This window comes from Phacochoerus africanus, chromosome 12, assembly GCF_016906955.1.
Source record: "Phacochoerus africanus isolate WHEZ1 chromosome 12, ROS_Pafr_v1, whole genome shotgun sequence".
Taxonomy (NCBI): Eukaryota; Metazoa; Chordata; class Mammalia; order Artiodactyla; family Suidae; genus Phacochoerus; species Phacochoerus africanus.
This window is the reverse complement of record NC_062555.1, coordinates 25,798,793-25,816,841: the sequence shown is the minus strand read 5'-3', so window position 1 is coordinate 25,816,841 and position 18,049 is coordinate 25,798,793. Positions and strand designations below refer to the sequence as shown.

Genomic DNA, 18,049 nt, shown 5'->3' with positions numbered 1-18,049 from the left:
GAGAAGAGGGGACATATTCAAAGTCATTTTCTAATATCAATATCACCCTAATACCAAAGTCAGGCAGAGAAACTATAAGGAAAGAAAACTATAGCCAATATCCTTGATAAACACAGATGCAAAACCTCAACAAAATACTAGTAAATCAAATTCAAAGGCCTATTAACAAAATACTAGTAAATCAGATTCAAAGGCCTATTAAAACTCTAACATGACCAGTTAGAGTTATCCCAGGAATGCAAGGATGGTTTGACATATGGGAATTAATCAATGTGATACATCACATTAACAGAATAAAGGGGAAAAAAAATCACACGGTCATCTCAATTGAAGCAGAAAAAGCATTTGATAAAACTTAGTACCATTTTATGATAAAAACACTCAAAAAACTAGGAATAGAACAAAAATACTTCAACACAATAAAGGCCACAAATGAAAAGCCCATAGGCAACATCTTACTCAATGGTGAAAAGCTGAAAGCTTTTCCTCTAAAATCCTGCCACTTCTATTCAGCATAGTAATGGAAGTCTTAGCCAGAGAAATGAGGCAAGAAAAGATAAAAACATCCAAATTAGAAATAAGTAAAATCTGTCCATTTGTAAATGACATCTTATATGCACAAAGCTGTAAAAATTCCACAAAAAACTTGCAAAATTAATAAATGAATGCAGCAAAGTCAGAGGATACAAATCAACACCACAAAAATTAGTTGAATTTCTATATACCAACAGTGAACAATAAGAAAAGGAAATTATGAAAACAATCCTACGTATGATAGTCTCAAAAAGAATAATACACTTAGGAATAAACTTAACTAGGGAGGTGAAAGACTTGGATACTGAAAACTATAAAATGTTGATGAAATAAAGAGAATACAAATTAATGATTGGGAGAAAATAGTTTCAAACGATGCAACCGACAAGGGCTTAATCTCTAGAATATATAAACAACTTATACAACCCAACAGCAAAAAAACAAACCAATCAATGGAAAAATGGGCAAAAGACCTGAATAGACATTTCTCCAAAGAAGATATACAGATGGCCAACAAACACATGAAAAAATGCTCAACATCGCTGGTTATAAGAGAAATGCAAATCAAAACTACCATGAGATACCACCTCACACCAGTCAGAATGGCCATCATTAATAAATCCACAAATAACAAGTGCTGGAGGGGGTGTGGAGAAAAGGGAACCCTCCTGCACTGCTGGTGGGAATGTAAGCTGGTACTGCCACTATGGAGAACAGTTTGGAGATACCTTAGAAATCTATCCATAGAACTTCCATATGACCCCACAATCCCACTCTTGGGCATCTATCCGGACAAAATTCTACTTAAAAGAGACACATGCACCTGCATGTTCATTGCAGCACTATTCACAATAGCCAGGACATGGAAACAACCCAAATGTCCATCGACAGATGATTGGATTCGGAAGATGTGGTGTATATATACACAATGGAATACTACTCAGCCATAAAAAAGAATGACATCATGCCATTTGCAGCAACATGGATGGAACTAGAGAATCTCATACTGAGTGAAATGAGCCAGAAAGACAAAGACAAATACCATATGATATCACTTATAACTGGAATCTAATATCCAGCACAAATGAACATCTCCTCAGAAAAGAAAATCATGGACTTGGAAAACAGACTTGTGGCTGCCTGATGGGAGGGGGAGGGGGAGGGAGTGGGAGGGATCGGGAGCTTGGGCTTATCAGACACAACTTAGAATAGATTTACAAGGAGATCCTGCTGAATAGCATTGAGAACTTTGTCTAGATACTCATGTTGCAACAGAAGAAAGGGTGGAGGAAAAATGTAATTGTAATGTATACATGTAAGGATAACTTGACCCCCTTGCTGTACAGTGGGAAAATAAAAAAAATTATAAAAAAAAACTGGCATAAAAATGGAAAAAAAAATTAATGAGAGTATGTCTTGTGTTAATGAATTGGAAGAATATTGTTAAAATGTTCATGTTATTTAATGCTATCTACAGATTCAATATAATTCCTATTAAATTCCCAATGGCATTTTTCAGAAAATCTTTAAAATGCTAAAATTCAAACAGAATTTCAAGGCACCCTAAATAGCTAGAAAAATTCTGAGAAAAAAGAACAAACCTGGGGGGGGGGGGGAAGAATAAACCTGGAGGCCTCACAATTTCTGATTTCAAAATATATTACAAAGCTACAGTAATCAAAACAGTATGATGCTAGAATAAGGATGGACCTATAGACCAATGGAATAGAATGGACAACCCAGAAATATACCCTTTCATTTTCGTTTTTTTCTTTCTTTCTTTTTGGGCTGCATGGAAGTTCCCATGCTAGGGGTTGAATCAGAACTGCAGCTGCCAGACTATGCCATAGCCACAGCAACTCTGGATATGAGCCACATCTGTGACCAACGCCACAGCTCATGGCAATGCCAGATACTTAATCCACTGGGTGGGGCCAGGGATCAAACCCATGTCCTCATGGATACTAGTCAGGTTTGTTACTGCTAAGCCACAATGGGAATTCCACCTTTCATATACAGCCAACTGATCTTAGACAAAGGTACCAAGGATGCACAATGTGGAAAGGATGGTCTCTTCAACAAACAGTGCTGGGAAATCCAGAAATCCACAAGCAAAAAAAGTGATACTGGACTCTATCTAACACCATACATAAAAACTGAACTTAAAGTAGATTAAAGACCTAAACATAATACCTGAAACTGGAAAACTCCTAGAATAAAACATAAGAGAGAAAATCCTTGACATTGGATTTGGCAATGATTTCACAGTACCAAAAGCAATCTCTGTATCTAACAAGGGATCAATATTCAGAATACATAAGGAACTTCTACAACTAGGTAGTAAAAAAAACTAAAAGGCTCATTAAAAATAAGGAAAGGACACGAGTAGACATTAAATTAAGGCATACCCTCCCTGAGCCTTAGGTTCTTCATCTTTTATTCAAAGTTAGAATAGGTGTCTTATAAGAACTTTTTAATGGTTTGGTTCTCTGTTCCGCAGTAATAATTCAAAATTTATTAGAAGCATCCTGGCACATATTAGACATTCTTATGTGACAAGTTAAACCATATGAAATTGCCATTTCTGTAGATCCAAAATGTCAAATATACACAATTTCACGTGGTTAAGTCCCAATATTTTGGTGTCATGTACTTCAGTGTAATCGTTGAAAGAGAATTTACTTAATACTCTTACAGAGGACAACCTACAAATATATATTAGAATATTTTCCTAACATCATTATTTTACCATAAGATTTTATTTTATTTATTTTTTTTTGTCTTTTTGCCTTTTCTAGGGCTGCTACCATGGCACATGGAGATTCCCAGCCTAGGGGTCTAATCAGAGCTGTAGCCCCCGGCCTACACCATAGCCACAGCAATGTGGGATCCAAGCCACATCTGTGACCTACACCAGAGCTCACGGCAACGCCGGATCCTTAACCCACTGAGCAGGGCCAGGGATCAAACCCACAACCTCATGGTTCCTAGTCGGATTTGTTAACCACTGAACCACGACAGGTACTCCTACCATAGGATTTTAAAAAAAGAAATAAGCTTTCCTAAATGCTCTATTTTTTTCCTACTGGTTATTGCCTTGATTCTTTTGCAGATCTTGCCTGGAAGTGATTGATTGTAGAGCCATGGAGACCTCAAGGTTTGCACTGAAAAGCATGTGAAAGAACAGGACAAGCATCCAGGCCCAGTCCATTATTGCTCTGGATGATAAAGATGCCTTTCAGATGTTAAATGGGGCAGAATTGATGGTATTAGGCTTTCAGTTTCAAAGGAAGCAATATAATAGATTATTGTATATAAAAATACAGTCTTAGGGAAATTTCTCTTCTCAAAAAGTTCTTCACTATAACAAGGTCCAAAATGTTAATGATTTAAAAAAGCCCTAAGATATCCTTTGCAATCCTCACCTTTTCCAAAGTATCGGGTGATCCTGGTCAGTTATTCAGCCCTCTATACCACATTTTCTTCAACTGTAAAATTCAAATGTCATTTCTAAACCCTGCCTACAACCCTGCTACCATGAGTAATATAGCTGAGGATCTTGAGAAATGTCATATGTACAAAGTGCATTAATTGTACTTAATCGGCTAATCATAGATGCTAAAGAGTGATCAGATCCATGCATCTCTCTCAATTAGTGACAAATATTTTCTGCAACATTTATGACACAGTGTCACTTAGATCCATTTGAATGCTTCCAGGGATAGGAGTTCACTTTGGTGTAAGTCAATGCATTACATTGTTGAATAGTTCTAATATTAAACTGCTCTCCCTTATGCTGATTTGAAATATTTATCCTATAAATTCTTTTCCTGTCTTATTTCCACTCTATTAATATAGAAAAATCTACTTTTTCATTTCATAATAACCATTCAAACATCTTAAGCTGGTTTCATACTTTCCTTAAGTCTTCTCTTTCTAAAGAAAACATCTCCTATCTTTATACTGTTTCTAAAATGCCTTTCTCTGGGTCTGGAAATCATCAGTCTTTTCCTGTGAATGTGGTGCTCACAAGTAAACCTTGCTCTTCTGAAGTGACTCAATCAGTGCAGAAGTCAAAAGGAAAACAATATCCCTTCTTCTGGGACCAAATGCTAATGTTAATATAGTCTAAGATTACCTACTTAAAAGTATAGTTACCACTTCTGGTAATGACAACTTAGCTTCTATTAGACCAACATTTCGACATTTCACAGAAATAGAAAAAAAAAATACTAAAATTTGTAGCTAACCATGAAAGACTCTACTAGCCAAAGCAGTCTTGAGAATGAGGAGCAAAGCTAGAGGTATCACATTTCTCAATTTCAAACTATATTACAGAGCTATAGTAGTCCAAACAGTATGGTATTGCCATAAAAATGGACACATAGACCAACAGAACAAAATAGATCAGAAAAAACCTGGACATGTCAATTAATTTATGACAATGGAGGCAAGAATATACAATGGAGAAAAAATTACCTCTTCAATAAATGGTGGTGGGAAAACAGGATAGCTACATGCAAAAGAATGAAACTGGACTACCATCTACAAAAATAAAAACTCAAAATGGATTGAAGACTTGAATGTGTAACTTGAAATCATAAAACTCCTAAAACTAAAACTTCTAGAAGGAAATATAGGGGGTAGGCTCCCAGAAATTGGTGTTGGCAATTTTTTTATTATTTGACACCGAGCAAATTCAACAAAAATAAGTAAATGGGACTTGATCAAACTAAAAAGGTTCTGCACAACAAAGAAAACCATCAACAAAATGAAAAGGGAATCTACAGAATAGGAGAAAATATTACAAATCATGTACCTGATAAGGGGTTAATATCTAAAATATACAAAGAACTCATACAATTCAATAGAAGAAAAACCAAACAATCCAATTAAAAAATGGGCTGAAGATCTGAATAGACATTTTTCCAAAGAAGACATACAAATGGTTAAAAGACATATGAAAAGATGCTCGACATCACTCATCATTCATGAAATGTAAATCAAAACCGCAATGAGATATCACCTCACAGAATGACTGTCACCAAAAAGACAAAAAAATAACAAGTGCTGGCGAGGATGTGGGCAAAAGGGACCCTCATGCACTGTTGGTGAGAATGGAAACTAGCACAGTCACTGTGGACAATGGTATAGTGTTCCCTCCAAAAATGAAAAACAGAACTATGGTATTATCCAGCAATTCCACTCCTGGGCATTTTTTCGAAGGAGATTAAAACAGGATTTTGCAGAGGTAAGTACACATATATATACACACATACAATTGACCCTTGAACAATGCGGGGGGATGGGCAGGGGTGCCGACCCTCCTCAAAGTCAAAAACTCTGAGTATAACTTACTGTTGGCCCCCCATATGTGCAGTTTCTCCACATTTGTGGCTTCTCCACATCCATGGCTCTGCATCCCAGATTCACCAACCTTGGACTGTGTAGTGCTCTGTCTTTACTATTGAAAAAATCCCAGTAGAAGTGCAGCCTAGCAGTTCAAACCTGCATTCAAGGGTCAACTATATATAACGGACTATTATTCAGTCACGCGAAGGAAGGAAATCCCACTATTTGCAACAACACGGATGGACATGGAGGGTAATGTGCTAATTGAAACAAGTCAGAGAAAGAAGATACTTACATACGGTACCTAAAAATACTGAACTTAAAGAAACAGAGAGGAGAATGGTGGCTGCCAGGAGCTGAGGGGTGGGGGTGGGGAGAGTGGAAGGATGTTGGCCCAAGGGTACAACTTTCGGTCATAAGATGAGTAAGTTCCAGGGAGCTAATCTACAGCGTGGTGACTATAGTTAACAATACTGTGTCATTGGAAGTTACTAAGAGAGGGGATCTTAAATGTTCTCACCACAAAAAAGAAATGGCGATATGTAACGTGATGGAGGTGTTAGCTAATGCTCTGGTGATAATCATTTTGCAAAATACAAGTGCATCATATCAACATAGTGTACAGCTTCAACTTATAGGATGTTATGTATGTCAACTATATCTCAATAAATCTGGAAAATTACTTAAAAAAACAAATGGACAAATACAAAACTATGAAATATAATACAGACACAGAGAATGAAATGCAAAGGTTTGATACACCTATTAACACTCCAAAATTTATCCTCCCAACTTGCTCTGTCTCTTGACCCTCAGACTGAAATGTTTACACTAATTAATAACTGTACTTGGATATTCCACTGACCTTACATGTATCCATTTATTCCATCAAGAAACATTTAAAAATCAACAGTCACCATATTTAACCTTTCATGTCCTCAGATCTGGAGTTTCTCCCAAACAATCACGAGATCTTACTGCCCCAAACTTTGTTCGATGAAGCCCTTTCTCTACATTCCCTTTTTCTACAGAAGGGGGTGCCTGTATTGCAGCAGCAGCCTCCTAAATGTGTCTTTCTGGGTCCATTCTGTCCACAAAAGCCCAAGTGACATTCTGAAGTATGAGTGTGATTGTGTCACTGCTCTGTTGGAACCCCATCAAAGACACCCCATTGCTCTTAGGAAAAAAGCCAAGGTCTCTGGCATGGCTCACCAGGACTCACTTCTGCCAAGTCTATAGCCTCAGGCTTAACTCTGCTCCCATCCACTTCACACAGGCCACACCGCACAGCCCTGCAGCCCCTTCTGCTGAAACCCCTACTGCCCCAGCCCTCTTGTCACAGCCTAACGCCTGGTCACCTTCAAATCTCAGCTTATGCCTTGGGACTTTCTTTGACCTTCTCCCTTTAAGACTGGACAAAATGCCCCTCCTCTGTGCGCTGGTACAGCTGGCACCTCGATCCATCCTAACAGTGACCCGGGAGCCCTCCTTCTCTGTGTGTTTGCCTGTATCCTCTTCGAGACCCTCAACTTGTTGGCAAGTGCTGTGTCTAACCTATAGCTGTGGACTCAGTACCTAGTCCAGGGCCTGGCACACAGTAGGTATTCATCAAGTGTTGTTGACTAAGTCAAGAAAGTAAAGTAGAGAAATGACAGGACATGCCTGCTAATAATTTTGGTAGCTGAGAATAATGCTGGTAGTTTCTTCAGTGATTTTTCTTCCAAAAATCACTAAACTCAAATTTTATGTATCAACATTTCAAGAAGAGGCTCCATTCACATCTTGCAAAATTAAAGCTGAATAACTTCTATCCTAAAACTCAGATATGACAAAGAGATCTTTAAACACAATTTAGTGAAGAATTTGGAAGGTGAGAGATATGAGCGCCCTTAAATGGAAAAAAATATGTATTTTAAAAAGGCTTATTAAAAACAACTTATCATAGTCCCTGGCGCAGAGAAGGTTCCTGATAGTATTAACTGAATTTGTCTTTTCATGCTGTCAAACACTAATTTCTCCAAACCTACCTGTTTTCTCGACCTCCATATTCTTCAGAAAGGAGAATGATAAAAAACACTGTCCATGTAAACACACACACACACACACACACACACACACACGCACGGGCGCGCACACACATGCACGCACGAGGAGGAGGCATGGCCAAAAATAGAGACAGCCTTGTTTAGTTCAGATGTTAAACCTTAAAAATAAGCGAGGTAAAATTTTTTAAATTCAACGGACACAGGTTGTTTCAGACGTTTGGTCTAGAGGGGTCTGTGTGAATTTCTGCCCCCCAGGTGAGACGGCCCCTCCTTAGAACTAGATAAACTATGGCTGGTGTGGTGAGGATGGTAAATGAATAGTAACAACAACTCCGGATGCCATCCCTTCTATGCCATCCCTTCTAGAATTCCAACTAGAGGAAAACTCACCACATGGGGAAAGTACATGGAACTTTGAACCTGACGCCCACAGGCGATTACTTGCAGAAACACACATGGGGGAAAAGACCACGGTGCAGGGCGAACAGCACAGGTGCCTCTGTGTTCACTAAGTGGTTGTGAGTGTGTGTGTGTGTGTGCGCGCGTGTGCGCACGTGCGCAAGCACAGAAGCAATTGCCTGGCTTGTGGACATCTCACTGTGTAAGACACAGTCAAGGAGACATTTACCAGAGGATGAGAAGCAGAGGTACAAAGACAAAGGTTTTACTTTCCTGTGCAAATGAAACCTTAGTCACACACAATGCAACAGAAAATACAGAAAGAAGACAAAAGGGACAGCGTTTTTGAGTCAGATATCTTAGAATGAGACATTTGGAAAACAGAAAAGCAATCGACAATTATAGTGACAATAGAGGCATCGAAATGGTACAGAAAGAGACCTGAGTGATTCTTACATGTGGAAGGAAAGATATTACATTTGGAATGACGCGTAAGTATATAATTACGGATCAATCCCTAAGGGAGTAAATGTGAAAACTGTACCTGGGGTCTTTGGCTATAATAGATACTATGCTTACTTCAGATAATTTGAGAGTGCAAATGCGGATGAGAAAAATTTTCCCCAAGGCTCTTGTCACAAGATCTAATTTAGGAACAGATCATCTGAGACAGCCGTGTGGCACGCACGGTCTGGATGCATGGGAAGTGGTGAATCTAAAGCATATAAACTTTGGGAGTTCCCGTCGCAGCTCAGTGGCTAACAAACCTGACTAGCATCCATGAGGACGCAGGCTTGATTCCTGGCCTCGCTCAGTGGGTTAAGGATCCGGCGTTGCCATGAGCTGTGGTATAGGTCACAGATGTGGCTCGGATCCCGAGTTGCTGTGGCTCTGGTGCAGGCCGGCGGCTACAGCTCCGATAAGACCCCTAGCCTGGGAACCTCCATATGCCACAGGTGCAGCCCTCAAGAGACAAAAAAAAAACAAACTTTAACATCAGTTTCTCCCAGTTTGGAATGATTGCCAGGATATACATTTGCCACACAAAATCCTCTATTGCCTTTGAAAAAGAAAATGGACTAGATTTCTGTTGCTTTTATAGTATACTGCTTGGTCCCTTTGATTTGTGTGGAATATTTAAATACCTTGGGCATTTCCAAAGAAAAACAACTCTCTTAAAACAGCTGGAACTAAATGAGTATAAATGAATATTAGATACCACCCAACGGATAAATGACCCTCACATTTTCAAACCAGGGTGGCTCCCAAAGACATAAACACGTTTACAAAATGATAGCTGGCAGGCTTTTGTTACTAGTTGCTTTCTAAACAAATTCCTAGGATCAGATTATTTTCCCTTTAAGTGAACACAAATAATGTCTCCTTTAGAAAATATCTCCACACGAAGATATTTAGCGTAAATGATAACGTGCCAGTTGAAGCAATACAAATATTAGCAAAGTTATATTCTAATCATTATATTATATATACTCTACTGAAGTTAGGCAAGAACATGTTAATCTTTGCATGTCTTATTAATTATTTGTAGATCCATCATTTCAGGTATTTATTTATTTTAAAAAATCATAATGCCAGGTATATTTTGATTATAACAGGCAGTATGCTTTTTTTCAGAAAGATAGTTGAAGAGGATAAACTTACTAGCAAATTTTAGTAAAATATGCCTCCAAGAAATTCAGGTTTTATAATTTATGTTTTTGGTGCATTATATACAATAGTATTTATTTTTTTAAAAATATTCATTGAAGGAGTTCCCAACTTGGCCCAGCGGAAATGAATCCAACTGGGAACCATGAGGATGCAGGTTGGATCCCTAGCCTCGCTCAGTGGGTTAAGGATCCGGCCTTGCACTGAGCTGTGGGGTAGGTTGCAGATGCACTCGGATCCTTGCATTGCTTTGGCTGTGGCGTAGGCGGACAGCTGCAGCTCCGATTAGACCCCTAGCCTGGGAACCTCCATATGCCACGGGTATGGCCCTAAAAAGCGAATAAATAGATTAATTAATTAATTTAATTAATATCATTGAAAAGCAATTGATAGAAATGTCAACAGAAATGTCCACTTTATAGAAATGTCAATAAGCTCATAAATTTATAAGCAATTAACGAAAATTGATTCTATTTGTACAGGAAGTGTTGCAGGAAAAAGAAATGGAGAAAGGTTTCTAATCTGTTGTTTTTTCAGAGAGAAGGTTTTATGGGACTGTAAATTACACTGCTGAGATATAACTTGAGTATTGACACCAATTATATAAGAACATTTTCTTTCTACATTTTGAGGGACTTATGGAATTCCTTACTTTCTCTTTATAGAGAGATTTTTTAACTTTCCAAGAGAACTAGTGACACTTCATTTGCATAAAAGCATCACTGGATAGAAAAAGATTAATCTGTGATTTTCAAATTCCTATGTCATGACTAACAGATGGGAATGGAAGAGCCTAAACGACTTAGGACGAGGGTGCATGACGGCAACTTACATGATAACATACACAGAAGATTGGAGTGAAGGAGGAACTTATGTCCTACTGCAGGGGACATTCAAACACATTAGCGCTAAGAATGACAGCACCTTTGTACTAAATACACTCAGCCATAAGATGCTTCTCCTTATATGAAGGACGATAATTTTCACATTTACAGCCAGAGTAGGTCAATACTGGCTCTGCTCATAAATGGCTTGCGATGTGCTTAAAGCAGTCCTGGAATTTATTTTAACTTTCCAGATGGTCTTTTATTTCAAGGCCTTTCCCAAAAGTCAATGGCTTTCGTGTTTGGGGATGTCTGAATGCACATCAGTCATCGTCCTGTTCCCCCCACTCCACCACGGGCTCATCATTCATGCGCAGGATGAGGTAAGAGAGAAGCTGGAAGAGATTCTGCCAGAGCAAGAGAGACACGTAAAAGGAGAGGCCGCTTACGTCCAGCTCACAGCGCGCGCCCGCGAAGGCCACGTCGCAGACGCACTGGAATTTGTTGGGCAGGTCGTGGCACTGACCACCGTGCAGGCACGGGTTGGAGGCGCACTCGTCCACGTCCCTCTCGCACCTTGAAAAGAGACAGAAACAGCAGAAATCTGGACCTGGTTCAATGAATGGGCTGCGATTTAAAAAATTAAAGATCTGGGAGTTCCCGTCGTGGCTCAGTGGTTAACGAATCTGACTAAGAACCATAAGGTTGTGGGTTCGATCCCTGGCTTTGCTCAGTGGGTTAACAATCCGGCGTTGCTGTGAGCTGTGGTGTAGGTCGCAGACGTTGCTGTGGCTCTGGCATAGGTCAACGGCTACAGCTCCGATTTGACCCCTAGCCTGTGAACCTCTATATGCCATGGGAGTGGCCCAAGAAATGGCAAAAAGACAAAAAATAAATAAATAAATAAATAAAGATCTATAAAACATTGAAACATAAAAAAATAAAAAAATAAGTAAGTTGGCTGTGAAATGAATGGGGAAAGGAAGATTTGCCTTCTCCACCGAGCACAGGACGGTTTAGGTGACTGCCCCCCCAGGCCCTCTGTGTGCACAATGACACAGGAGACAGCCCTCGAGGCTCCTTTTGCGAATTCCGCTATTAATGAAAGTAATTTATACACACACGCACATGTGCAGTTCATTAGAATAAGAAAACCCGTGCAAGCATTGAAGAAACCAAGAGAAAATGGGACCGTGCCTAGGTCAGCCTCTCCCTCAAGAGCCTTGGTGTTGTTGCCACCTTATAAAAGGTCAGTTTATTGGGGTTCACAGGAAGCAGGAGACTAAGCTGTGTTTTTGCAACCTAGCGTCTGCAGAGCGGACCTCTACTCCAGCTGGTTCTGATGCATCAATGCTTTTGGGAGAAGGGGAAAAGCCCATCAGAAATAGAGATATTTGGTTTATTCTGAGAGATCTTGGATTATTTTCTTTGAGAATCCCATTTTTAACAAAAAGCAAAACTAGATAATGAGAAGATGGCACTTGCTCATAAATCTGTTTCACGGCTAAGTGTAATTTTTACATATTCAGGTAGGACGATTTTCCAAAGCCAAGTTTTCCAAAGTAGTTGATATCAATTCTAAGACAAACCAAAAATTTCCTCTCCCCAGGACGCTATCATTTTTCACCTAAATTTCCATCAACGATGTGTCTATTTTCTGTATATTCACTATTTAACTCTTCATTCGGGAGTTTGGTGGCTATTATTTAGTATTTTCCATTGGCCACCCCTCTGCTGGGCCCTGGGATAGGGCAGTCACAAAGGCTTCTCTCTCACTTGGGGAAACTCATATAAAATCTTCGCTTCAAGACGCTCCAGACTCTTCAAGACTCTCCAGAGCAGCTTGCAAGGTTGAAGCTTAATGGAAACAGTTGATTGCCATCCACATCCTAAGAGGTAACTTGCATGCTGGGGTCATGGACTCAGCCCTAGGGATGAAGTGGTGGGTGGGGCGGGGCCAGCCCAAGGCCCACAGGAAAAAAACGAGTCCTTCCCAGAAAACAGCTCCTTATCCCGCTGGATGCCAAGCATAGCTGAGACCTTCTGGTTTCCTTTTTTGGCTCAGGCTGCTGGGCTGGAAGGAGACTCCCTGATTAGATCAGAGCAGAACTGACAATCCTGGGGAAGCTGCCCAGCATCCCTGTCCTGGGTGGGCCAGAGTGTTCCCACCATCCATCATGCACAACCTGCTGGGAGGACAGTGTAGCTGGAGGTCTCACCAGACAGCAGAGAGGGCGGTTGGCTAGGGGACAGCTTTTCGATAGCTTTGGACCTTAGAGACGTCACATCCCCTGCCCTCGGCCTTGGGACACTGCCCAGTACTTGTAGTTTTCCTCTCACAATCCTCCCTCTAATTCTTAGCTATTTCTCTTCTGAACTCAACATTGCACAGCACGCACACAATCACGATAAACATCACTGGAGCTCTCGGGAGAAGTTACTGAATAGGTAGAAAAATACAGCAAAATAAATCCATTCACCTCTGGAGTTCCCGTCGTGGCACAGCAGAAACGAATCTGACTAGGCACCATGAGGTTGCAGGTTCGATCCCTGGCCTTGCTCAGTGGGTTAAGGATCTGGCGTTGCCGTGAGCTATGGTGTAGGTCGCAGACTCGGCTCGGATCTGGTATTGCTGTGGCTGTGGCTGTGGTGTAGGCCGGCAGCTACAGCTCCGATTGGACCCCTAGCCTGGGAACCTCCATATGCCGTGGGAAGTGGCCCTAGAAAAGGCAAAAAGACAAAAATAAATAAAGAAATAAATCCATCCATTAGCCTCCAGTGAGGGCATCCATGACAGAGAAGGTCTTTGAAAGCACAGACTCCATGGAACACGTGTTCGCTATTTCAGAAATCCATCTTCAGTAGAGATGTTTCTCCAGAGGAAAAGACTCCTGGGAGAGGAAGAAAACCTGAAGCCTCCTTTTCTCACCCCACTGCCAATCAATGATGTGAATGTAAAGGCCAGACATGTCTATTTATAAACAAATAAACGTCGGGGGGGAAAGAGACGCATTTGTCATAAATAGGAACCATGTGTGAAGAGAGGACAAAAATGATCCAAGGCTTGGGGTGAGCTCTACGCACTGGCCATGAAACATGAAGGTGACATGAAGCATTAACCCGTGACACTGAGGCGGCAGGTAGGCAGCGCTTAAATATACAGTGACAGGGCTGTTCAAATTTTAGAACAGGAAAATCTTTGGAATATTTTGGAGATATACACAGAATTGCAGGCCCACTGAATGGCCTCTAGGTAAAACACGGTGCATGGAAAAAAAAAAAATCGGATGCAATGAAAGTGGGACGTGACAGTTCACACACACACTCCGACTGCCTGCAAGTGGGCTGCGAAGGCGAGGACTAGACTTGTCATCGAGTGCTGGAAGGGGAGAGGCAAGTGGAGCCTAAGATTGCCTGCTGATGGGTAAAAATGGCAAAAGCGCTATATCTGTGCAGTGCCCCAAGAACCAGCTGAAAAAGAGGAAACCCAGATAGATTCAGACTGTAATTGTTGTGGAGCAAAAATATACCCATGCTTTTATTAACTACTCTTTCGGGAAAGATTGGTTCCCTGCATGTCTCCTTGTCTGATGGGTTGGAGCTGATCTACTTTGGTCCATGGAGGACGTGTGATCAGAGATTTCTGTATCTCACCAAGGACGGGAGAGGAGGTGGAGAAGGAGCTCTCCCTTTTCCTTTCGATGCTGCGGGTAAGGGCGGAGTCATACACTTAACGCCCGCACACCCAACAGGCGAGCAAGGGCTTTGAAGGCAGCTTGCCTGGCCTGTCACTTATGCTCTTGGCTTCAGTTGACACCAATGCAAAATGGAAATAATAGGGAGTTCTCTGATGGCCTAGTGGGTTGAGGCTCCTGCATTCTCACTGCTGTGGCTCTGATTGCTGCTGTGCGGCGTAGGTTCAATCCCTGGCCCAGGAATTCCCACATACTGCCTGTGTGGCAAAAAAGAAAAAAAAAATACAAAAAAAAAAAGAACCAAGAGAGAACCTGAAATAAATGTTGCAACTCTCATTTAAAAAAAAAAAAAGGAAATAATAACAATTAGAGATCATATCTGAAGGTTGCCTGGCAGAGTGCTCCACAGTTAACTCTTTGTCGTCTGCTTCTATGGTACCTCTATCCTGCAGAGCCCTGGTCTGTCCCCATTCTGGGGGCATTGATCCCTTTGCAAATCTGATAAAAACTGTAGAAGATGCACCTTTGCGCCCTTGACCTCACCTCGGGCAGTCAAATGTGTATCCAAATTTGCCTGCATTTGCAGCAAGTCACAGACTGAAACCATGATCAACCCCGTATCAACAGTCCCGGCACTTGGGTGCAGATGAATTGAAGGGTTGCTCTGAGAATGGCAGACTTGTCTGGGTCTAGGTAAAGACTTTCCGGGTTCTAGGTAATTCTATGGGGAAATCTGTTTTTGTTGCTGTTGTTGTTGTCTTTTTGCCTTTTCTAGGGCCGCACCTGCGACATATGGAGGTTCCCAGGCTAGGGGTCAAATCCGACCTGTAGCCGCTGGCCTACACCACAGCCACAGCAACGGGAGATCCAAGCCACGTCTGTGACCTACACCACAGCTCACGGCAATGCCAGGTCCTTAACCCATGAGCAAGGCCAGGGATCGAACCCGCAACCTCATGGTTCCTAGCCGGATTCGTTAACCACTGAGCCGCGATGGGAACTCCATGTTGTTTTTGAGGTTAGCAAGTTCTTATTAGCTGCTAAGGCCAAGGTCAACAGGACTTGCCAGGTTTCCGCGTGGGGGCGGGCCTGCAGGGGGGCAGAACAAGCCGCCCTCCTTCCAGTCTGGAGATGAAGCAAGGGCTCCGAGGGCCCCGACAAAGCCTGCAGGACAGAGTGAATGGGTTGATCTTTAAGGTGTATTTTATCTTACTTTGACAGCAACTGTATTTGCATCATGTATGAGAGCTAGTGGGAAAGAAACAGGAACCCAGAAGGACTTCTAAGAAAGGGAAACCGCACATGTTACATTTTTCAAAGACAAATTTCCCCAAAGTCTTGGCAAATAAAGTGTTCCTTCCTTTGACCTAAAGTAATTTTTCTTCCTTTTTATTGTTTGACTCTGGCCGGCCCTATATCTCAGCATAGATTTTCCTATGGGAACTGACATGAAAAAGTAGAAGAGAGATGAAGTTTGTGTAACCTCCCGGTGTTTCAGCCCCGAGTTTACTCCCATACAGTTCTGAGGTGACTCACCATTCGCCAGTAAAACCTGGCCGGCACGTACACTGCAATTCACCCTGGGACTCCGTACAGTTGCCACCGTTGTAACACGTGAAATTTTTCTCTCTCCCGCAGACGGCTGAGGGTGAGCTGGCGCGTCTAGGGAGAGAAAGGAAGTCACCGGCGGATCACCTTGCTCATCGCATTCGAGAAAACGCTTTCGAAAAGTTCATGGATAAGAGTCCAAACAGCGTCAAGCGGATGAAATGCTCAGGTGGGCGGGGCCACCGAGCCTGGACTGTGCTGTGGACACAGGAATCCCTCCTGACTATCCATCCTCCACCTCGACCTGGGTTTCGTTTGTGAGATGGGAGCGAGGCCACGGGGTGGCACGACATGGGGCGCCAGAGGGAGATGGGCTGGAGCTAGATTTGCCTCTGCGTGGCCACTAAACTGCCACAGGCCGTAGAAAAGCTGCCTCTCTACACAGGCCAGGAAAGAAAGGACAGCACTCTGCTACCCAAGCGCTCGTGTGATTTCTCTGTGGCTTCTCACTGCTGAACTCCGGTTGCCCTGCCAACACCTGCTGCCCCCGTGTTATCATTCAGAGCTGAGCAGAATGAGAGCCAAATGCTGTCCGGGCGGGGCGGGGGGGGGGGGGGGGAAGGGAGGGGTTCATAGACAACACGTGGCTGTGACTACACGTGACTTCCAGGTGAGGCTCTTGGGTATAACAACAGAGGTGTCTATATTAAGGAATCCTTATGAAAAGCAGAACACGCTGTTAGAAGCTAAGCAGAATGTTATTGCAAGATCCACACCAGTGGTGTGAAGACACTGGTTAAAAAGATTTATTAAAGAGGTGGAGTTCCCGTCGTGGTTCAGTGGTTAACAAACCTGACTCGTATGCATGAATACGCAGGTTCGGTCCCTGGCCTCACTCAGTGGGTGAAGGATCCAGTGTTGTCGTGAGCTGTGGTGTAGGTCACAGATGCAGCTCCGATCCTGTGTGGCTGGGGCTGCGACGTAGGCTGGCAGCTGCAGCTCTGATTCAACCCCTAGCCTGGGAACCTCCATATGCCGCGTGTGCGTCCCTAAAAAAACAAAAGACACGCACATAAAAAAAGATTTTAAGATGTTGTTCAGGTCCTCCAACACACTCTGCATGTTGTGTGCAGAACCAGATACATTGTTAATATTCAAGAAATAGAAGATGAATTTAATTTTGTCCTGCTGTGTGCACTGCAACTAGTATGGAGCAAATGGTCTGTATGTTGTGAAGTGTGTCTCTGCCCATAAGGACTAATCAATCCAACTTTAAAGAGAAAATATCATAAGGACTTTTCAAAAGAGCCAAAAATGTCAACTGGCTTTGAAAGAGGTCAATTAGCAATGCAAATACGAAGCTGTGTCTACATCTTGCATTTAATAAACAATTTTTGAATCACATTAGAAAGCACTTTTGAAAGTACTTTTGAGAACTTTTAATCTTGGAGAACTTGACTTTGATAAATTAGGCAGAAAAAAAAATATGGAGCATTGATTACTGGGGCAGATTTGTTTATTTTACTTGTCCTAAGTCATCAGGGTAGTACTGTGTTTTTTTGGTTTTGTTTTTTTTGTTTTTCGGTTTTTTTTCTTTTTTGCTTTTTAGGGCCGCACCCTCAGTATATGGAGGTCAAATCAGAGCTACAGCTGCCAGCCTACGTCACAGCCACAACAGTGCAGGATCCGAGCTGCATCTGTGACCTACACCATGCTGGATCCTTAACACACTGAGCGAGGCCAGAGATCGAACCTACATCCTCATGGATGCTAGTCGGGTTCATTAACCTCTGAGCCACGAAAGGAACTCCCAGTACTGTTCGTTTTGATCCTGGATGACTTTTGCTTTTCGACATTCAGTTTATCTGTTCCCAAATGAGTTGATTAACTTATGAGAATTGACATTTTATTGGAATGTCAACACTCAACATCTAGCCCTGAGTCTGGTCTTCATAGGCTCTGAACAACAATAAATGTTATGGAG

At 41.9% G+C, this 18,049-nt stretch overlaps 1 protein-coding gene across 1 annotated transcript in view; it reads right to left on the bottom strand.

Annotated features, from left to right (window-relative positions):
- CRB1 (crumbs cell polarity complex component 1) overlaps positions 1 to 18,049 on the bottom strand; it is a 198,258-nt gene that overhangs the window by 27,057 nt on the left and 153,152 nt on the right. Inside the window, exons 10-11 of the mRNA XM_047755432.1 lie at positions 16,054 to 16,179; positions 11,272 to 11,398 (exon numbers count right to left, since the gene is read on the bottom strand). Coding sequence (XP_047611388.1) covers positions 11,272 to 11,398; positions 16,054 to 16,179 — 253 coding nt within the window. The remainder of the gene's footprint in view (positions 1 to 11,271; positions 11,399 to 16,053; positions 16,180 to 18,049) is intronic.